Source organism: Corylus avellana, chromosome ca4, assembly GCF_901000735.1.
Source record: "Corylus avellana chromosome ca4, CavTom2PMs-1.0".
NCBI classification, from domain to species: domain Eukaryota; kingdom Viridiplantae; phylum Streptophyta; class Magnoliopsida; order Fagales; family Betulaceae; genus Corylus; species Corylus avellana.
The window spans coordinates 7,632,844-7,655,979 of record NC_081544.1 but is presented as its reverse complement, the minus strand read 5'-3'; the positions used below and the strand labels follow the sequence as shown (position 1 = coordinate 7,655,979).

The 23,136-nt window shown below is 36.4% G+C and overlaps 3 protein-coding genes and 1 non-coding gene across 4 annotated transcripts; 1 reads left to right on the top strand and 3 right to left on the bottom strand.

The window, feature by feature from the left end:
* Positions 1-408: 408 nt before the first annotated feature.
* Positions 409-2,936, bottom strand: LOC132179975 (nicotinamidase 1-like). Its single transcript, XM_059592803.1, has 5 exons — positions 2,684-2,936; positions 2,338-2,521; positions 1,680-1,813; positions 1,396-1,581; positions 409-772 (listed from the first exon to the last, which is right to left on the bottom strand). Exons 1-5 carry the CDS (start codon positions 2,822-2,824, stop codon positions 680-682), a joined length of 738 nt encoding a protein of 245 aa, XP_059448786.1. The 5' UTR covers positions 2,825-2,936; the 3' UTR covers positions 409-679.
* An 8,130-nt stretch (positions 2,937-11,066) lies between these two features.
* Positions 11,067-11,898, bottom strand: LOC132180008 (protein PELPK2-like). Its single transcript, XM_059592843.1, has one exon. It carries the CDS (start codon positions 11,829-11,831, stop codon positions 11,355-11,357), a length of 477 nt encoding a protein of 158 aa, XP_059448826.1. The 5' UTR covers positions 11,832-11,898; the 3' UTR covers positions 11,067-11,354.
* A 5,056-nt stretch (positions 11,899-16,954) lies between these two features.
* On the bottom strand, positions 16,955-19,644 carry LOC132177989 (nicotinamidase 1-like). Its single transcript, XM_059590460.1, has 5 exons — positions 19,498-19,644; positions 19,033-19,216; positions 17,995-18,128; positions 17,628-17,801; positions 16,955-17,050 (listed from the first exon to the last, which is right to left on the bottom strand). Exons 1-5 carry the CDS (start codon positions 19,642-19,644, stop codon positions 16,955-16,957), a joined length of 735 nt encoding a protein of 244 aa, XP_059446443.1.
* Positions 19,645-23,023: 3,379 nt separating this feature from the next.
* Positions 23,024-23,136, top strand: LOC132180134 (U5 spliceosomal RNA). The gene has a single exon (XR_009440029.1). It is a non-coding gene; the product is annotated as a U5 spliceosomal RNA (small nuclear RNA).

Sequence of the window (23,136 nt, the reverse complement as noted above, 5' to 3'; positions counted from 1 at the left end):
AGAACTATATATATATTTCTAAATAATGGTTTACCCCAAGGGAAGGGAAAGAGGAGATTCAGAGTAGTGACTTTCACTTAATGAAATGTCGTCTTGCCAATTGAGATATTTTTCTTTATGAGAAACATATTTGAAACATTAAGATCATATTCTTTGCTAATTTCCCTTCATGGAAGCAACTTAAAAGTTTAAAAATGATGAAGTGGTAAAGGGCGGGGCAAGGTGGGGTTGTTAAAAAGATGGGAAACGCTATTTCTTCAACTTTTATCCATCTTATATTAATTTTCATTCATATTTTTGTTAAATCTACGATTAGATCTGTAGTAGGTCTTACAAATTTAATGGTGAATTTGAAAAAACAAAAAAAAATTGATGGAAGATGAATGAGAAATTGAGGAATAGCAGGTCTCGAAAAAGACATTGTGAGCATAAGATGAAGTAGCAGATGATTAAAGCCCTCACATTCATATCATCTGCCCTCACATTCATTCACCAATGCATATGTTTCACTATTTTTTCACTTTCTGACATAGTTTCTAAGCTCCACAACTTCTGCTGGTGCATATGTTAGAATATTTTCTGTTTTTCAAACCTGCTTTTGCACACAACTTTATTCAGAAGAGTAAAACACACACGAGGCTGTAATCCCCTCCATATGAGACACGATTTATGCAAGTGCTCATGGCTTCTTTGGTGCTTCAAATGACACTTCACTTGCTATTTTTGCTCCCCTTTCTTTCGCCATGTACAGGCCAACATGATGCATGAACTCCTACAATAACACAAGAACATTTTCAAGAATTAGGATACGTTTGGCACACGGAATAATTATTCCATTAGAAAAAAATGAATTACTTTTATTAGGAATGAAAGAATGTGGAATAGAATAGCCTTGGTGTTAGAGTATATGATAAAGATATAACATTTGGAATAGCCATTTCTATTGCCCATTTTTCTATTTTCAATAAAAACTATTCATTTTTTTAATGGAATAGCCTACCAAAAGCAACTTAGTATTGTAAATTTTGCACATATATAGGCAGAAAATAAATTTTAATCCCTATTTTGAATTCTGTAAAATTAGAGCCTTCTGTCTCCAAGGTAAAGTTTCTAGAATTCTATTGACAAAGATTTTCAAATTCATAACAAATTGTACAGAAAGGACCAAAGTTTATATAGGTCCCAAATTCCCGGTTTAGGTCGTTTGTTAACACATTTTAAGACAATTTTTTTGCCTTTTACATTAACAAACAATTTCAAACACAAAATACTTGCAAACAAACTACTTTCACTTTTATGTCACATCATAACCAAAAAATAAAAAACACCATTGAAAAAACTTTACCAAACGGCCCGTAAATTATGGAGATTATCTTGATTAGTAAAACTAGTTACCTGGGGATGAGCTAAAGCTCCTTTGGTGTTTCTGGCAACGTGGATAGGAACATCAAATGTAGCACACCCACGGGAATACACCACAACATGCTCTAGAGGAGTCAGAAAGCCGAGGTTTCTTGCTGATAATGTAGAGCAAACGAAGTCCAGCACACAAATATCTGTGCATATCCCTACAACCAATATCTTCACCAACACAACCATTAACAAAATCAAAAGAAAAATTAGGAAAAATTTGTTCAAAAATTCAATGAAAAAAAAAAAAAAAGTTGAAAAGTAGTTACAGCTTTGATCTGATTCTTCTTCACCCAGTCCACAAAAACATTTGAACCATCATTCTCAGTTGAACCCAAGTATCCATCAAAGCAGTCTTTGCGTCTGATTGTTACATTTGCTTCATTCTCTAACCATCGCAGAGCTGCAGTGTAGTGGAAGAAACCAGCATCAGAGGCAGCATATTGCACTTGGAAGACCAAGGATTTAGTTTAAGAGAAACGCTTTCAAGTGCTTACTCCATGGTGTGACAGTGAAATCTCCATTAAATTTTGGACGGGTTGACCTGTATATGATATATTGTTGGTGATTTTCCCTACCACAACAGGGAGTAAGCACTTGGAAGCATTTTTGTTAGTTTAATTTCAACAGTGTGCGTAATTTGTATAACACCTTACGAAAGAGGAATATGGACAGTTGAAAAAACCAAAATATGCAATCTGGAAATCTCAAAGTGGATTTTCTAACAAGCATAGACTGATAATCAAAGTCATATTATATGTGCCTCATTGAATACCCAAAAAAATTTGGTCAAATTATATGGAAATCCAAATATACACAGAAACAGATCAACTGATTTGAACACCTAAAAATACCATCAAAATTAATCATTTCAACCGCAAATATTTGTTATGTTCTTGCATATGAACAAAAACAAAAGTAAAATACCAGGAACCAAATTGGACTCATCGGTGCCTGCAATACAATGAGGAGGATATGGTTCCTCAGGCTTGTCAGGATGATGAGAATCAAGAAACGCCATAACAGGCCACTTCTTCTCACAGAACAATCTGGCCAGCCTCTCTGATTCATTGATCATTCCTGAAATCTGGCTGTTGGCTTCTCTTGGCGCCTGGAAACACAAAAACATTCAAAACCCATGAGCCTCTATAAGGAAGAGAAACAAAAAATTAAAAAAAATAAAAAAATCTCTCATCCAACAAAAAAAAAAAAACTAAAAATAAGATCAGGAATTTTGAAGTAGTCTAAAGGTGGGAAAACCAGGATAAATTACCAGGTTTCCAGCACCGACAGTGCAGAAACCATTGATGATGTCCACAAGGACAAGACCAGTGACAACATCTTCGCTTAGAACCACCGACTCCTGCTCAAGAGGAATCTCACTCTTCAGAAGATCAACTGTCGGAGAAACCATTTTGATTTCCAATTACTTGATTGATTGATTCACTTCACAGAGATGTATGCATTCCACCAAGATATCATGCATATATTTAGGAAATGGGGTTCTGCACAAGGTGCAGGTGCATTATTGTATATGCTAAAGTCCAAAGTTGATATATATATATATATATTCTCAATTTCTTGGTAGAAAAGTCAAAAAGAGATGTAATCAGGGATAGAATTAGAAACATGCACATACGTCCAAGTCAATCTTCATCATAGTGATGCAAGTCCAACTCTACTTCAAATTTCTTGGTTCAGATTAGAATAACGTCAGCCATCAAGCGTAGTGGCGTGGCTTGCCATCTGGATGAAAAGTTCAAAACAATATCCATCCAACTTGCCCTGTTTACTATGTACTGTCATGTTCTGATTTCTCTCCTACCCTTATTTTTGGCTAACATTCCTCACAATTTTAAAATTAGGAAACCCAACGGCTTAAAAAATGACACAGAAACCGCTGAAAAGAATTTTCCTTCTAAAATGCTTATTCTTCATTTTCGTAAAGACACCTCTTCTTCAATGTTCGGCGTATTTGGATCATTTTGAAATTGGTGCTGAAGCAAGGGAGATTCCATGTAGGCATAAATTTCGTACCGGCTGTATTATGCAGTGGCTGGAGCTTCATTGTTCTTGTCCAGTTTGCAGGTTTGAGTTGCTTGCTAATGAGACCAAGTGTGATACTGTAAGAATATTATTGAACGATCTATTGATGGAAGGATTTACTCCCGTTAAGGTAGAAATCCGATGGAGGACCAAAGAGAAAGAATGTTGGAACAAATGGCTCACATTCTACTACTAGCCCATTGGGTGTAATTAGTTTATGTGGGCCTGGGGACAAATAAGTTGTGGGGGGTATTTTGGGGTTTTTCAAAGAACTTATAATTAGGGTTTTTGTATAAATATGTTATGTTGTAACCCTAAATCATCGAATAGAAAAATATAGTCGCACTCTCTCCTGTGGACGTAGGCACATTGTCCAACCACGTAAATCTGTATCTCAACTTTCTCTTGATTTTTTTCTTTTCGATTCTATATTATTCATCATTGTTGTGCACAGTAACAACAATTGGTATCATAGCCTAATTATACGATGGCTGAGATTGGCACATCTTTTGCAAGATTCAATGTGATAAAGTTCGATGAATCCGGAAATTTTGGATTATGGCAGAGACTTGTCAAGGATTTGTTGGTGTAACAAGGGATGATGAAGGCGTTATATGGGACGAAACCAGAAGGGTTGGCAGACATAGATTGGAAAGAACTTGAGGCGAAAGCGGTGGCTATTATTTGGCTTTGTCTAGGAGATGATGTGATGTATCATGTCATGGATGAAGAATCTTCGGCAACAGTTTGGTTGAAACTAGAAAGTTGGTATATGTCAAAGTTGTTGACGAACAAGCTCTATCTAAAGCAGCGGTTGTTCGGCTTGAAGATGGCGGAGGGCTCGGATCTGAGCCAACATATCAACTCATTCAATTAAATAATCGGAGATTTGAAGAGGGTTGATGTGAAGTTCGAAGACGAAGGCAAGGCATTGATGCTATTGAATTCACTCCCACCTTCTCCTACGTATGAGAATTTGGTTACAACTTTGACATGGGGGAAAGAGTCCTTGGAGTTAGAGGACGTTACAGAAGCCCTGTTGGCCTTTTATCAGATGAAGAAAATCAATGATGAAAGTTTTCAAGAAGAAGGGCTAGTTGTAAAGGATAACCAAGAGTGTGGAAGAAGCATTAACAAGGGTGATTCGAATGGCAAGAATTCTCGGTCAAAGTTCAGGAGGAGGAAGGACATCATATGTTATAAGTGCAGAAAGAAATGGCACATGAAGCGGGATTGTCTAGACGGGAAGAAGAAAAAGGATGATGAGAATGAAGGTTCCTCAAAATCTGCGAACGTAGTGGAAGACAATTCAGATAATGCTGATGGTGATATGCTTTCTGTTGTATCAAATTCAGAGCATCATGTGGATTCTTGGATTCTAGACTCAGCATGTTCGTTTCACGTGACGTCCAACAGAGATTGGTTTGACACCTACAGGTCAATTAATTCTGGTATAGTTACTATGGGTAATGGTGCCCATTGTAAAATTACTGGCATAGGTAATATCAGGATTAAGATGTTTAATGGTGTGATTAGAACGTTATGTGATGTTAGATGTGTACCAGAAATGGAAAAGAACCTGATTTCATTAGGAACCTTAGACTCAAACGGTTATGATTATACGTCTGAAGGTGGAGTAATGAAAGTGACTAAGAGTGCGATGGTAATGATGAAGGGGCAAAAAAGTCCAAAGAATATCTATAAACTGTTAGGAAGTACAGTTGTAGGTGGAGTCGCCTCTATGGAATCTGAGTCTGATTGTACTGTTTTGTGGCATATGCGGTTGGGTCATATGAGTGAGCGGGGCATGTTGGAGCTTCATAAGAGAAATTTGTTGAAGGGTGTTAAAACGTGCAAGCTTGAATTCTATAAATTCTGTGTTCTAGGAAAGCAGAATCGAGTACAATTCAAGATAGCCACACATAAGACAGAGGGCATTCTTGACTATGTTCATTCTGATGTTTAGGGACCAGTGAGGATAGCGTCACAGGGAGGACATATGTATTTCGTGATCTTTATTAATGATTTTTCCAAAAAGGTTTGGGTGTACTTCATGAGGCACAAATCAGAAACGTTTGCCAAGTTTAAACTGTGGAAAGCTGAAGTGGAGAACCAGACTAGGAAGAAGGTTACGTGCCTCAGGACAGATAATGGAACTGAGAATACAAACGACAAGTTCAGAGATTTCTGTGAGCAGCATGGTATAAAGAGACATTTCACAGTACACAAGACACGACAACAAAATGGTGTGGCGGAAAGGATGAATAGGTCTATTGCAGAGAGAGCACGATGTCTCAGGTTGAATGCTGGACTTCCAAAGATTTTTTGGGCAGATGTAGTAAGTATGGCATGCTACTTGATCAACAGGTCACCGAGGGTAGCACTAGATGGAAAAGTTGCAGAAGAGGTGTGGACAGGTAATGAGGTAGATTACTCTGGTTTGAGAGTATTTGGTTGTCCAGCCTATGTGCACATAGGGCTGTTAAGTGAGCGAAGCGTCTCGCGAACAAGCTCGGGCTCGGCTTACATAAGCTCGGCTCGTGCTCGAGTCGAATATTAAATAAAGCACTTCATGAACACAAATCCTGGCTCGAATATTAAACGAAATAAGCTCGGCTCGACTCGGCTAAGCTCGTGAACAGCTCGTATAAGCTCAAGTGTGTGTATATATATATATAAACTAAGTAATAGATAATTAATTATAAATCTCATAATTATTAAAACCTTAAAATTGCATTTATATTTAAGCGTTAAAGAATGAAAAATTCTAAACCCTTCGTGATGAAAGAGAGAGAGAGAGCAATCATTAAAAAAACCTCGATTCAATTAGAGCAGATCCAAACAAAAGGAAGAAGAATCAAGCAGAAACTATTGAGGGAGATTGCGAAAGGCATAAACTATTGATGAATCAAACAGACCCCAACACTATCACTACATGTTTGGTGAGTGAGAGTGAGAGAGTGGGAAATGAGAGTTCAGGTGGAAGATCCGTTGTGACTGGTGAGGGGGATTGAGAGAGAGAGACGTTAAAAAACTATTTTTTTGTAGGGGGTGTTGTCCCAATGCAATCTAAATGCAACCTGTTAACTTGTCCCACATTGTTAAGAAAACATCAATCTCCAAGTTTGCTTATCTATAAAAGGATGCATATCCTCTATCTTTGAAACCAAATGCCTTGCTGTATTGACTCAGGCTCCATACTCGACTAGCCAGGCTAAGCAAATACTCATATGCAAACTAACTTCTTAAGCCGTTTAAGAGTACTTGAAGTTAAAAAAAAAAATTTAAAACAAAAACATTAAATATAAGAGCCAGCTCGCGAGCTGGCTCGGCTCAACTTATTATTAGCTCGAACTCGATTTTTTTGGCTCGCACTTGAGCTTGACTCGAGCTCGAGCTCGAGTAAAATTTAAACGAGCCAAGCTTGAACAAGGGAAGCTCGCTCAAGCTCGGCTCGTTTACATCCCTATGTGCACATACCTAGTGAAGAACGATCGAAGCTTGATCCAAAGTCTAGATAGTGTGTCTTTCTCGGATATGGGAAAGGGGTTAAGGGTTACAAGTTTTGGGATCAGAAGGCAAACAAGGAGGTGATCAGTAGAGACGTGGTATTTGATGAAAATTCTATGTTGAAGAGTACTCAGGGTAAAGAGAAACAGGTGCCAGAAAGCAGTAGCAGTGATAAGCAGGTGGTGCAGGTGGAGTTAGAGACTCCTGTGCAGGAGAACACTTCTCAGGGTACAAAGACCTCTGCTTCAAGAGTTAAGGAGCATCACACTATAGCCACAGACAGGACTAAACACACTATCAGGCCACCAACCAGGTATGGTTTTGAAGACATCGTTTCTTATGCTCTTGTCATCAGCAGCGGAGATCCTACTACTTTTCAAGAGGTTGTCAATAGCCAAGAGAAGAGCAGATGAGTGGGTACTATGGCGGAAGAGATAGAGTCTCTGCATAAAAACCAGACGTGGGATTTGGTGGAGCTTCCAGAGAGGAAGAGGCGATAGGGTGGAAATAGGTGTTTAAGAAAAAGGAAGCAGTATCAAAAAAAGGGGGAGAAAAGTTCAAGGCTTGCCTAGTAGCAAAGGGTTATTCATAGCAGAAAGGGGTTGATTATGAGGAAATATTTTTCCTAGTGGTCAGACATACTTCCATCAGAGCGGTATTGGCGTTGGTAGCTCATTATGACATGGCATTGGAGCAAATGGATGTGAAGACAGCTTTTCTCCATGGTAATTTGGAGAAGCAGATTTACATAGAGCAGCCAGAAGGGTTCGTCAACTTGGATAGGAGCACTTGGTCTGTAAATTGAAGAAGTCACTTTATGGGCTGAAGTAGTCTCCAAGGCAGTGGTATAAGCGGTTTGACTCCTATATGATCAGAATTGGCTAGAAGAGATGTGAGTATGACTGTTGTGTGTATGTGAGGAGCCTTGATGATAACTCATTTATTTTTCTGTTGCTGTACATGGATGATATGCTTATTGCAGCTAAGAGTATAATGGAGGTTAACAAACTGAAAGTTTTGTTGAGTAGAGAATTTGACATGAAGGATTTGGGCGCAGCCAAGAAGATTCTTGGAATGGAGATTCCCAGAGACGGATGCCAAGAGATTGTGGCTATCTCAAGCAGGCTATGTGAGGAAGGTGTTGGAGAGGTTTAGCATGGAGAATGCGAAACCGGTAAGCACACCTTTGGTGAATCATTTCCGTTTGTCTACCTCACAGTGTCCAAAGACAATTGAAGAAATTGAAGACATGTCTAAGGTCCCATATACCAGTGCAGTGGGGTGTTTGATGTATGCTATGGTATGTACCTGGCTAGATCTGGCTCATGCAGTCAGTGTGGTGAGCAAGTACATGGCGAATTCGGGGAGACTGCACTGGGATGCAGTCAAATGGATTTTCAGATACTTGAAAGGTACTACAGAGTATGGCATCACTTTTGTCAAACAGAAAAGTGATTTGTCAGTTATCGGATATGTGGATGCAGATTATGTAGGGGATTTGGATGACAGGAGGTTGACTATGGGTTATGTGTTCACTCTTGCAGGAGGACCCATACGTTGGAGGTCTATGATCCAATCTACGGTTGTGATGTCCACAACTGAGGCGGAGTACATGGTGGCGGCTGAGGCTGCAAAGGAAGCTTTGTGGCTTACAGGGTTAGTCAGGGAGCTGGGTATTCAGCAAGGCGGAGTTTCGTTGTATTGTGACAGTCAAAGTGCCATTTACTTGGCAAAGAACCAAGTGTATCATGCTAGAACCAAACACATTGATGTGAGGTTTCACAAGATTAGGGAATTGGTTGCAACATGTAGCGGACATGTTGACGAAGCCTGTTACCGCAAACAAGTTCAAGCATTGCTTGCACTTGACAAATGTCTCTAGGTGCTAGAAAGGAGAGGAGAGAAGGCAGCATCCCCAAACCTATTAGTTCCAGGCGTAGGCCCAATACTTGATTATCTTCAAAGAGGTGAATATTCGCCAAGGTGGAGATTGTTGGAACAAGTGGCTCATATTCTACTACTGGCCCATTGTGTGTAATTAATTTATGTGGGCCTGGGGACAAATAAGTTGTGGGGGGTATTTTGGGGTTTTCTAAAGTACTTATAATTAGTGTTTTCTTATAAATATGTTATGTTGTAACCCTAAATCGTCGAATAGAAAAATATAGCTGTACTCTCTCCTGTGGACGTAGGCACATTGTCGAATCACGTAAATCTGTGTCTCAACTCTCTCTTGATCTCTCTCTTTTCGATTCTATATTATTTATCATTGTTGTGCACGGTAACAACAAAGAAGAATCAGAAATGCAAGAATGCAATAATGATGTTAAACTATTCTGATCCCCACTCTATTTATAGAGTGTAATGCAACTCTTAATGAAGAATTACATTGTTTCTATTTTAACTCTAACCCCATGGAAGTTATCACCTTCTATGGGGATGATTAGATGTGGGGATGACCATACCTATTATGGTGTGATCAACCCTACATCTTTAGATACAGATGCTTCTAGGAACCACATTAATTAGAGGGAGAGTAATGAGAGTGAAACAGGGCATGGTGGTGGTAGTAATGAAGAGGGAGATGGGGGGATGGGAGAAGGTTTGCATTTCTATGGCCTTTTAATTAATGGATTATTTTCTTCCTCTTATGGAGGGAATTCTTCCTCAACCTTCTCCCTAATCTTTGTCAGCTAATGCAACTGGAGGTGGAAATGCTTCTTCTCAAACCTTTGAGATGAGTATATATTTTTTTTATATCATCTTCTTCTTCTCATTGAAGAAAAGTTTTGAGTCAAAAACTGTGTTTTGGTTTTCTGAGGAAGAAACGTTTCTACAAAAATGAAGAAATAAGAGCCTTTTGGAAAGGGACTTCTTTCATGCCACCTTTTTAATAGGTGGCATTTTCCAAGGCGTTTGATGCAACAAATGGCTTGGATTCCATAATTTTAGAATCTGTAGGATCGTTATTCATTATTTTTATACTGACGATTAGTGATAGTTGATTTTTTCTAGAGGGTCCATCCTTCAGAAGAGCCTAACTAGCCCCTAAACGATAGAAGGGGTTGGAGCGGTCCACTAGCAACCCCTCGATCTCCTTTTGCAGGCTCTTCTTTGAAAGGTGGTCCGCAGGTCACTGTGGGACTTAGCACCAACGCATATAATATTAGATACTATTTGTCTAAAAGCTAGCTAGTGTTTACGTAGGGAATATAAATTTGATGTTTCTTCATATAAGTTTGGCAACATCACTGTGGTATATTTGTCGTGATCAAAATCAACCGTTAACATTCTTATGTTCATTTTGATGTACGGGCATTGTCTGGGGTGGAAGTTTTGCTCCCCTATAGTTTAGAAAGTGCCTAAAACCTTTCCCAGTCAGAACTTCCATTTGAAATTTTGACCGAATAAGTTAGAGCACCACATCTGCACTAATAATAATATGACATGTATCCCATTATAAGAAGAAAAAAATTATAAATGGGAAAAAAAAAAAAAAAAAAAAATCTATGGTGGTGGCTGAACGGGGAAGTTTGAGTTAGGAAATTATTTGCCATTTATGCTTAACACATGGAGTTTTAAGCCACTTTGTAAATCTTAGAGAGCTTATTGCAATTAAGTGTAACTACATAGCATAACTTTGCATTTTTCCCTTATTTAAATTTGAGTGGATTAAGGTAGCATATTCTAGTCTTCCTTCCCCTTTTTATCCCCTTCCATTTCTTTATTTTATTATTTTTTTTATATGTCTGCACCCGAGGAGAAAAAAGGTGGAAGAGAATTCGAACTAGTGAGAGGCGTGATCTGAACTGATTGAACTACTCCTTAGTGACATCCCCTTCAATTTCTTTTAGCAATGAAAGTAATTAAGTAAGGCTTGTTTGTAGACAATGGAAAATAGAGGCCCATCATTAAAATAAGAAGTAATCATATTCGTAAGGACAACAGCGACAATAACAATAACAATTCGACTGACTGAAATGAGTAAAGAATGACTCTACATTAACAAATACAAGCATATATAGTATAAACCCCACACAAGCTTGTAAGAATATAAATTTCTACAAATAAGGTTGTAAGAATTTCTCAAACACAGTCTATAAAACTGTTGTGTGTCCGTTGAGCATGCGAGAAACATTTTTTTTTTTTTTTTATAAATGCTATTAAAAAAACATGTCTCACATGCTAAGGGACATATGACACTTTTAAAGATTGAATTAGAAGAATTTTCCAACAACCTTGTTTGTAGAAAATTTATGTTCAGCCTGTAATTAAACACTCATATGTCAAGGCTCAGAAAAAAAGAAGAAATAAATAAATAACTATGTAGAGCCAAGGCAGTCACCACACACAACCATCCAATACTGGGAGCAGGAGAAAGTAGCAGTTCAGTTTGATGGGGGTGGGGAGAAGGAAGGAATTGTTGGAATTGTTGTTGGAATAGTAGGAATAGATGGGATTGTAGTTGGGATGGTGGGCACTGGAGTGGCTGCAGGCAGAGGAGGCAGAGTCACCTTGGGAACTGTTGGCAACTGGGTTGTAGGCAATGGTGGCAATGTGGCTTGAGGCAGTGTTGGCTGAGATGGGAGTGTTGGCAATGTAGGCTTTGGCAGAGTGGGTTGAGCCGGCAAAGTTGGCAATGGCATGCTAGGCAGTGGGGGCAATGTGGCTTTTGGCAGCGTCGGCACAGCGGGCAAAGGAGGCAATGAAGCCTTTGGTAGAGATGGAATTGTAGGCAGAGTCAATGCCGGGGGCGGAGCTGCTGCTGTGTCCAAAAGGCGACGAGCTGCTGTGCTCGTATCAATGCTTGACAACAACAATGTTATTATCAAAGACAATAGGAGAAAATGAGTAGAACCAGCCATTGCTTGATAGGGACTAGAGACAGCTAGTTCTTTCTCTCTATATATGGGGAAGTTTTCTAGCTATTTGTGTTTTGGGTCGAAGGCAGGCAAGCCCTAATTGGTATTTATAGAGTGGAATGTTGAAGGCCTCCAAGTGTTTGATGAAATGCAGTTGGAGAAATTATCGTTAGTTCACCTTCTCAACAAAACCTACCAGCCCTCTCAGGGGATAACTTAACAAAAGCAATCTGTTATGGAAGCAAATTTTGAGAGGTGTGGGCTACCTCTCACAATTTGACTACTCAATTAAATAATAGATCTATCTGATTATGGTGATTGCTGATGCCTCTATATTCTTGCAAAAGTAAATAAAATCTACATCCAATCAGCGAATGGTATAATTGGTTTAAGGCCGACACATGTCACCCGATTAAAATTGACAAATTTTTTTTTTTTCTAACCCGATTAAAATTGACAAATTTTTTTTTTGATATTGTTTTAATAGACTAAGTTGAAGGAGTTTTTTCTGACCCAGTTTGAAGAAAGCTTAATATGTCTTTTTCAGATTTATTATTATTATTATTTTTCCAAATTAAACTGCCATGAAGCCACCAATTCATTAGCTAACATGGGACACCTTGGTGCCTCGTGGCTAGTCCATTGCTAATGACTAAATACAACATTAATTTGTACTATAATCTGGAGTCATCACCAATCAACATAGTTAGATAGAACTATTACCTAATTTGTTTTTCTAATCTGAACTATTACCTAATTGATTGGTCAAGATATATAGAAGAGGAAATAATGAAGGAAGAAACATAGGAAAATAGGATGGGGATAGGGATAACGATCGAGATCACTTTGTGTGACCTTTTGACACTATTGTACCCCTTGATATCTTTTCATTTAGTCTTTGTTTTCTCGGACCTACCATTTAATTTCATAACCTTTATATGTTTATTTTGTCACTAAGGCTTTATTTATTTAGGTGTAAAATGATTTCTGAAAAATATTTTTAGTATTTTTGGGTGTTTGGTGCGATGAAAAATAATAGTCGACGGAAAACATGTTTAGTTTGACCAAAAAATCTTCTTTATTTTCGTAAAATGATTCTTCGGGACATGGTTGAGACTTTTTCGGGACTCCGTCAAGAGACTGTGGGGACTTCTTCGGGATCTTGTCGAGACACAATTGGGACACCGTTGGGACTCGCTATGACATCTTCGGGACTCTGTCAAGACCCGGATGGGACATCACTTGGACTCCATCGGAACTCTCTGGGACTTTGTTAGGACTAGGGGTGCAAAGGCGGTTACGGTTAGCGGTTAGTGGCAATAACCGCTAACCGTAACCGCCCTAGCGGTTAGTAAATTTCACTAACCGCAACCGCTAACCGCCTAGCGGTTAGCGGTTAGCTGTTAGTGGCCGGTTAGCGGTTAGTGAAATAGATAACCGCCCGCTAACCGCTTTTTTAAAATTGGGCTTTTTTTTTGGGCTTTTTGGGCTTATTTTTTTGGGCTTTTTTTTACCCTCATTTTTTTTTCTTGTATTTTTAATATCTTCTTGGGCCCAATTGCTATAAATATTTGAATTATCATTAGATCATATGATTAAGTGTTGATCTTATAAACTTACAAACAAACAAAAATACTTCAATTGTAGTTATAAGTAACACATTATTTAATCCAATGTCAATTACTTAATTTGATATTATATGAATCACATTGTCATTGTCATTGTACATGAATAATTGATTAAGTATTGGAATTGTAATTGGATCATATAGTTAAATATTTATCTTATACATTTATATTATTCAATATGCATATAATATAACTATAAGCAATTATATATATATATAAAAAAAATTCAAAATTGTTCAAAATTGTTAATTTTCTTTTTTTTTTTTCTTTCAAAAAATGGTTAAATTTCTTTTTCTAAAAAATGTTCAAAATATACATTAATACTTCAATTGTGATTATAAGTAACACATTGTTGAATCTAATGTCAATTACTTAATTTGATATTATATAATCATATAGTCTCATTAAATTATATCATATGATTCATATGATTAATTATTTAAATTCTTATCATATTTACTTATAATCTTTATTCTTTGAATTGAACTTAATATCTAATGGTAAATGGCAATGTTCAAACTCCTAAATCCTAAATTCTTAAAGTATCTAATAATGCTTTAATTAAATTGTAGACTTGTAGTTATAAGTAACATATTGTTTAATTCAATTGAATCAATTGTGATTATCATTGTACATGAATCATATGATTAACTTGTAGACTTATGACTTATGAGTTATGTCATATTATATATGTATTATTTATTATTATATAATCATATGATTTAATGATCAAGTCATCATGTGATATAATCATATCAATTATAGTGATAATATATAAATTACTAAAATTATAATGATAATACATTAGTACTTAAATTATGTTTATAAGTAACACATTGGTTATTGTTTAATCCAATGTCAATTACTTAATTTGATATTATACGAATCATATCATCATTGTACATTAATAATATGATTCACTTGAAATCTTGAATAAAGTATTTGAATTGTCATTGAATCATATGATTAACTATTGATATTATACATTTATATTATTCATATACATATGTAGACTTATATAGACTTATAAGTTTATAACATACATTGGAAATAAGTCTCTAGATATTTAATTGTTGTATTAGTATGAATTAGTATACTTATGAGTTATGTCATATTATATATGTATAATTTGTTATTATATAATCAAATGATTTAATAATCAATCTCATGTGATATAATCATATAAATTATAGTAATAATATATTAATACTCAAATTGTGATTTAATTATTTTTTAAAAAAAATTGTGATTTAATGATCAAGTGATTATATGATATAATCATATAAATTATAGTGATAATATATTAATACTAAAATTGTGATTTAATGATCAAGTGATTATGTTATATGTATAAATATTTTTATAATTATAATTATAAAAATATATTATATAAAAAGGCGGTTAGCGGTTAGCGGTTACGGTTAGTAGACCCAATAACCGCTAACCGCTAACCGCTAGGCGGTTATGGCGGTTAGGCGGTTAGCGGTTAATGCGGTTAAACGGTTAGGCGGTTAGGCGGGTGGCGGTTATAGCGGTTAGCGGTTAGCGGGCGGTTAAAAACCGCCCGCCTTTGCACCCCTAGTTAGGACACTACTAGAATTTCGCCGAAACTCTGTTAGGGGTTCGTTGGGACACTTTAGGGACCCCATCGGGACATAGTTAGTACCCGCTGAGACACCGTCACTAGAACTCTGTTGGGACATTGCCGTGACCTGGTCAAACCCCACCAAGACTTTGTCGAGCTAGACCAGCAGTGACATCATTATAGTGGGTCCCGACAGTGTCTTGGCGATGTCTTGATGCACTATTACCGAAACTCAAATTTTTAGGGGTTTTTTTTTATTTTTTTTTTATTTTTTTATTTTTATTTTTTATGTTGTGAATAAATATTGATTTTTATAGGTTAATATGATTGAATAAAAATTAAAAGGAAAAAAAAAAATTTGATTTTCTTTACTTCGGCAGAAAAAAATTTCTTGAAAAATAATTTCCCGAAAAATATTTTCGACAGAAAGCACGAAGCCTAAATATTAAAATGATGAAAGATAGGAACTATTTCACTTAATAGTGTTCAAAAATGGACCTTCTCATATTTTCAAGACCTCTTAAATATTTGAGTTTCAGATTAGATAGGAAATGAATCTTAATAATTTGAAATTTGATATACGTGATAAATTAAAGACATTGGATGCTAGTGGTGTTAGGATCTTGGGTTTGTCGTAGTTTCTTTTATTTTTTATCTAATTGAAGAAGGGAAGTGATTATAAGAGAGGGTCTTTCCCACCGGCATATGGGAGTTTATTAGAGTTAACATATTGGGGAGTATCTTTTCAAGGACACCCACACGCACGTCCACGCACATATATTGAGACACCATCTTAACCCAAACTTAAGGATATATATGCTTTTAAGTCTAATAATATTATATCAACACCTCACTTTTATCACACCTAATTGATATGAAACTTGGTCATATAAGCAATTACCTCACTTACACGTAATATTCCAATGGTAAAGTTGACAAAATATTAATTCAAGGGAAACGTTCACATACCTCTCGAATTATCAAGGGGTTTGCAATCATAATCTTGAATTATCAAAATTTGTAATGTTTGCATCTCATGTTTCATTCCCTTTAATTTCACAATTCCGAACAAGCCAGGCCGTTTATGTTTTTATTTTTTTATTCTTAATTAAAAAGAGCTGGAACTTGGAATACCAACTTTGCAAATTTTGATAATTTGATGTTATAATTGCGAAACCCTTTGATAGTTCAAAGGACGACATCTAAATGGATCCTCCTTCGGCTCGATGGTGGTGGGGATTAACGGTTGACACTTTTATCAATGGATGAAACGGTGGGGATGTTGATTTTGGGTGCAAAGCTTGCCACATGGGCAGATTAGATGGGACCACAGACAGTGTCAAATCCGAGGAGGGAGTTGTTGGTGTGTCCAAAAGGTGGCGAGCTGCTAGGCTCACATGGGTGATTGAGAGTGACAATGCAAAAAATCAAAGTCTCAACGAAGATAGTCTTATAGAAAGCCATGCTTATAGGGGCAGAAAGTTCAAAGAAGTAGCTTTTGTAGTTTTCAAACTAGATTTTCCTCTAGTTTCAAATTGATCTTCTATCAATCTACTATTGGATTAATTACTAGTATGCCACATCATTTCAATTAATTAAAGAAATAATGTATACACATGTTTAACTCTTTTTCACTTTCTTCCGTAGTTAAATATATTAAGATTCATACCTTTTATATTTTCTACACAACTTTTTGTTTTTTCAAGCCTATTCCAACCTGTCCATAAAAGGTAGTTCAATCAATTGGAGACCACGCTTTATGAAGCGGAGGTCACTAATTCGAATTATCTACTCTCATCTCCTTGTGTGGACATGTCAAAAAAAAAATATATATATATAATAACCATCCCAACCTACTTTTGCACACAACTTTATTCAGAAGACTAAACACACAAGCTGGCTGTATCATTTAACTAAGCACCCTGGCTTTTGGCATCAAATGACACTTCACTTGCTATTTTTGCTCCCCTTTCTTTCATCATGCACAGGCCAACATGATGCATGAACTCCTACAATAAGTCAATAACACAAGAACATCTTTGAAATTTAGTATTGTAAATTCCACAAACCAACCCCCCCCCCCCACACACACACACACACACCACACACGTATATATAGGCAGAAAAGAAATTTTAATCCCTATGTTAAATTGTGTGACATTATAGCCTTCTATTGAAGAAGAAGTTTTTAAGTCCATAAAAAATTCTTTAGAGAGGGCCAACGTTTATATAAGACCCAAATTCCTCGTTTGTATGAGAGAACATTAATTAATTATGAGTAGGACTAGACATTTTTTACGTACATGATTCTAATACGAAATTAGTAGATTAGTGTTGATGGGTTTGATCTCGTTTAATTAAATGGGTTGAGTTAGAGTTGATCTATATAGTTTATTAACCCAACACAAAATTGACAAGTTAGGGTTAAGGGTTTGACCTGTTTACTTAATTAAACAAATCGGATTATGGTTGACCTATATAGTCTAATATTTATGTTTCGACACAACCCGAACCTGAGACATAAACACGAATTGCCACATTTAAGTATGAGAAAAAGTTTATGTAATCTCCATATGTATAAATTACCTGAGGATGAGCTAAAGCTCCTATGATGTTTCTGGGAACATCAAATGTAGCGCATCCACGGGAATACACCACGACATGCTGTAGAGGGGTGAGAAAACCACGGTTTCTTGCCGATAATGTTGAGGAAACGAAGTCCATCACACATATATCTGTGCATATCCCGACAACTAATATCTTCACCAACACAACCCATTAACAAATGAATTCATCATGTTTAATTAACAATTTTTTTTTTTAATTATTAAAAGTAGATACAAAAAAATGGGATTATGTTTAAAACATTATTTCATAAATCCAATGAAATAAGAATGAACCAACTCAAAATTAACCGATGAAAATGTCGTATGAAAATCTTAGAAGTACTTACAGATTTGATCTGATTCTTCTTCACCCAGTTCACAAAAACATTTGAACCATCATTCTCAATTGAACCTAAGTATGCATCAAAGCAGTCTTTGCGCCTGATTGTTACATTTGCTTCATTCTCTAACCATTGAAGAGCTGCAGTTTAGTCGTATAGAAACCAACGTACATGAGAGAGACCAAATAGCACTTGGAAGTAGGGATATTGTACATGTTGATGCGGTTCTTTACGCGCAATATCCACAACCGCATTCCCAAATGTGGATATCATTTTAGATATCCGCATCCACATCATGTTTTTACTAACCGCATCCGTGTGGTTATTGCAGTTATTATTTACTATCCCCATTTTAGGTAGTGAGCCTATTTTAGTTTCTTGAGACTTCTATGGAGTCTATTACGACCTATTTTAAACGATTTTGAAAATAATTTGGACTGTTTTTTAGTGTTTTGGACTTATTTTAATTTTTTAAAGCCCAAATGTTTTGAAAATATATTGATTCCTCATTACTTTTGCCTTTTTGCCCAAGTGAATGAGTGAATTGTGAAGAAACAAACCTAACACAATGTAAACATAATATATATCTAATCCAAAATGATGTCGATTTGGTGAATTTATTAAATATAATATATATAAAAAATATAAAAATTATGTTATATATAAAGGGTATGCAGATGCTGTTATTGCGAATAGTTGTGGATAGCTGATGTGGATAGTTAATATCTGCCCACATGTACACCCCTACTCAAAAGACAGGATTTCGTTTAATTCCTACGGCATGCTTTTAAACACAAAAGCAGCGTTCAATTAGTTGGATGGGTTTGAAGCAAAGCTCATGTTTTCTCAAAATTTTTTCAAAAATGCCTTTAGAATTTTTTAAAAATTACAATATACCCTCCCAAATATTTTTATTTTATACTTTTGCCCCTTCCCAAACTATAAATAATGCTAGTTCCACTTCTGAGCAAAGTATATATGAACAAATAAGCTGCAAAGATTTTGTCATATTTTTTATGTCCTTGCATATGAATAAATACGTACCAGGAACTAAATTGGACTCATCGGTGTCCTTACTACAATGAAGAGGATATGGTTCCTCAGGCCTGTGAAGATCATGAGAATCAAGAAATGCCATAATAGGCCATTTCTTCTCACAGAACAATCTTGCTAGCCTTTCTGATTCATTAATCATTCCTGAAATCTGGATATCGAGCTCTCTTGGAGCCTGAAAACACAAAACATATTTGGTAAACTCTTCATGTTAAACTTTCACACAAATTTCATATTGAGTAATGTGACATGTTTTTGGCGACTTTTCATGAACGAAATCATGAGTTGATATCTACGTATAAAGAAAGCGAATAAACAACTTTTGGAGACATATTGCCATTAGAAATTGAGCATAGAGAGAGCTAACCCTAAAGATAAATTTCTCTCATTGAACACAAAACAAAAGACCATGAATTTAAACCACTCTAAAGGTCGTAGAAAACCAGCATACATTACCAGATTTCCAGCACCAACAGTGCAGAAACCATTGACGATGTCCACAAGAACAAGACCAGACACAACATCTCCAGACAGAACCATTTTCTCCTGCTCAAATGGAATCTCACTCTTCAAAAGATCAATTGTCGGAGACGCCATTTTCATTTCCAATAACTCAACCAAGAGAAGATAAATTGTACGTGTGACCAAGATATCATACATGCCTATATATATATATAGAAAGTGGGGTGTTGCAGCATCTGGACCCGCATATTATTATTGTCTACGCTAAAGTCCAAATTTGAATTTTTATTTATTTTTTATTTTCCGATCTTGGTGGAAAAAGTCAGAAAAAAGAAGTATTAAGGGGATAGAAAAGTACACATACCTCCAACCAAATCTTCATCGTAGTGATGCAAAGACAACTCTACTTCCAACATTCTTCGTTTAGATTAATTAGAATAAATAACATCATCAATAACATCAAGGATATATAGTATACTTCCCAAATAGGTAGTGTAAAATGCTTGGATATACTTGGCAGTATGCTTTTGTGAGTTGGGTATTGGGCAATGGGCATGATGAATGTGAAACCCTAGAGTGCCTTCTTTGTATTCTCCATCCCTTAACGGGACTTTTTTGCCCTATTTTGGTGATTGATGATATACCCTATGACTAGGAGGCCAAAGGGTGCCATTCAAAGTTATTAATTATGCCATTTCATGTCGGTTAGAAGGACAAAAATATTTACTAATTAAGCTAAGTTTGATCCATTTCGTTAAAAATTTCAGCCTATGTATTTTGCTTTGTTTCCTGTTAATTTCTACATGTTTTGATCGATCGGTTTATATATGTTCAAGTTTCAGCTGGATACAAGTTTGCTTCAATATTCTTGAAAAATGTTCAAAATGCTAAAGTTTAAGTAGTGTCATGTTGTAATTTGCTTTCAGACCCTTATTTTTTTATGTATGATGAGTGATATATAGTTTTTAGGGAAAACTTTACTTATTATCCTCAAAGTCCGTGTTAATGATTTTGCAATTATAACTTCAAATTATTAAACTGTTAATGCGTTGACTACCAAGCATTGAATCAGGGGAGAGGCTTACATGCGGTAGATTAAACTACTGCATATCTGCGGTAGTTTGGTCTACCGCTGAGATTTCTTTTCTAATAACATAAGTAAAAAGAAAAAACACCGTCAAATCTCACGTTTAACTCCCGTCAATTTCTTTTGTTTTTTTCTATCCAAACCTCTTCTCTCTTTTCTCACCATACCCAAAATCAAATATTGCACTGCTTATCCTCTACAACATTCTTCTGAAGTTTATCTCTAGTAAGAAGACTATGAGAGTGTTTTGAAGCTCTTTGAGGATGAAACATCATTTACAATGCAAGTTTTCTTCCTCGGGGGAGTAGAAACCCCAATTCTCTTCTGCAACAAAGCCTCACAAGCTCATTCTAGAAGAGTTGAATCCGAAAATCATGACATCTACTTGATTAAAACCCTCCACTGCAGATCACCCACAACACCTCCAAAGCCACAAGCAAAACAAAAAAATTAAACCAAGATCTGAAAGGGATTTTTTGCACAAAGAAGAAGAAGGGGAATGAGACGGTGGAAGAATGGGAATGAGGCAAAAAAGTTCAAAGCAATTTTACTGGAAAATAGATTTTGAATTTCATCTTCATTCACCCCTTTCTTCTTACATCATCCAACTTACAACCACCTCCAGATTTCAACCAGTGCAGAGGATAACTGCAGCCTCGCACTTGTCGGTAACCCTCTGGGCCCCGGTGGATAAGGCAACCTCCGGTGAATACGAAAAACTATGCCCAATAGGAACAGGAAGGGGATGATGAAGAAGGCCACCATGTGCAAAGGTTGATGTTGAAAGGCTTGCAGGAGAGAATCCATGACTCTCGACTCTCGTGGGTGTCGGTTTTGGGTATGGTGAGAAAAGAGAGAAGACGGCTTGTGGTTTGGGTAGAAAAAAAAAATGGAATTAACGGGAGTTGACGGTGTTTTTTTTTTTTTTTTTTTAAACCTTAAAAGATAAATCCCAGCGGTAGAGCAAAACTACCGCAGATATGCGGTAGTTTTGTCTACCGCATGTAAGCCTCTCCCTTGAATCAGATCACCATAAGTGATAAATTTCTCATACCAGTTATTGATGAGCGAGCTTCTAGATGAATTACATGGGGCCAAAGTCTTCTCCAAATTGGACTGCTATCATTCTATCATCAAATCAGAGTTCAGCCCTCAAATATTGAAAAAGACAGCGTTTCAAACCCATCATTAGAACTATGAATTTCTAGTAATGCCGTTTGGGCTTTCCAATGCTTCGTCCACTTTTTACGCCAGCTAGCCTTAATGATTGACATATTCATAAGGTAATTCAGAAGTTTTTTTTTTTTAGATGATATTTTAATTTATAGCAAAACTTGGGCGGAACACTTGCGCACATCATGTGGGCCAAATTTTTGAAAATTTTTTTTTTTTGACATGTCCACACAAGAGGGGAGGAGATGGATTCGAACTAATGACCTGTGCTTCATAAGGCGTGCTCCCAGTTGATTGAGCTACCTTTTTGGGGACCAAGTTTTTCAAATTTTACTGACCCATCAATTGCTCGTGAGAAGAGATAAATGTCAATTCGGCGAAACTGAAGTGTGCTATTTGGGACGCATAATTTCGCCCCATGGGGTGGCAAAGGGTCCTAAAAATATCGATTCAATTATGGGGTGACCCAAACTAACTACCCTCAAGGAGTTAAGAGGGTTTTTAGGCCTCACCGAATATTATCGCAAGTTCATAAGGGGTACAGTACAATTGCTAAACCTTTAATAGAGCTACTTAATAATAATAATAATAATAATAAAGATTTTGAATGATCAGGCAAAGTAGAGGAATTCTTTAATAAGCTTTTTTTTCCAATCCCTTTCCTTTGTTTTTTTTATGACATGTCCACATAAGAGAAGGGAGAGAAATGATTCAAACTAGTGATCTCCGCTTCATTAGGCGTGGTCCATAGCCAATTAAGCTACCCTTTGGAGACTTTCCAATCCCTTTCTAGTAGTGTGTGATGCCTCTGGGTTTTCCTAAGATTCATATTTTTGAATTTTTTTTTTTAACGGTCATATTTTTCAAGTTTTGTCTTTTTCCTAACCGTCATTTATTTCAATTTTTTTTTTTTTTTTTTCATAAGGGTCATGTACATTCAATATAAATAAGACAATATCTTTTCCAATTTTCATTCACCTCAATCAAAGTTAATTTTGAAAATAAAAGGAAAAATGAAAAAAAAAAATAATAATAATAATAATAATTAGGAAGAGGGAGAATAGTCAAATGTTAATTGTTTTGTTGTGTGAAGGCTGATGAGAATACACGATATTCAAACGACAAGAGATATGTGCTCTGTATTATTATGCGGAGCTCTTCGGAGTTTGGACAAGGCAGTGTCCCACATTGCTAGAAAAGTGGAGTAGTGGACAGAGCTGCTACTATAAATAAGGACTCCATTGCGTCTTCCAATTACGGAGCCGTGCGGTGAGCACAGAGCGAACTATTCTTTCGCCTTTTACTAAAGAATACCGTGTGCGCACCGCAAACAGCGACATACGCCTATTTTTGTAGGGGTTTCTCCAAGTGGT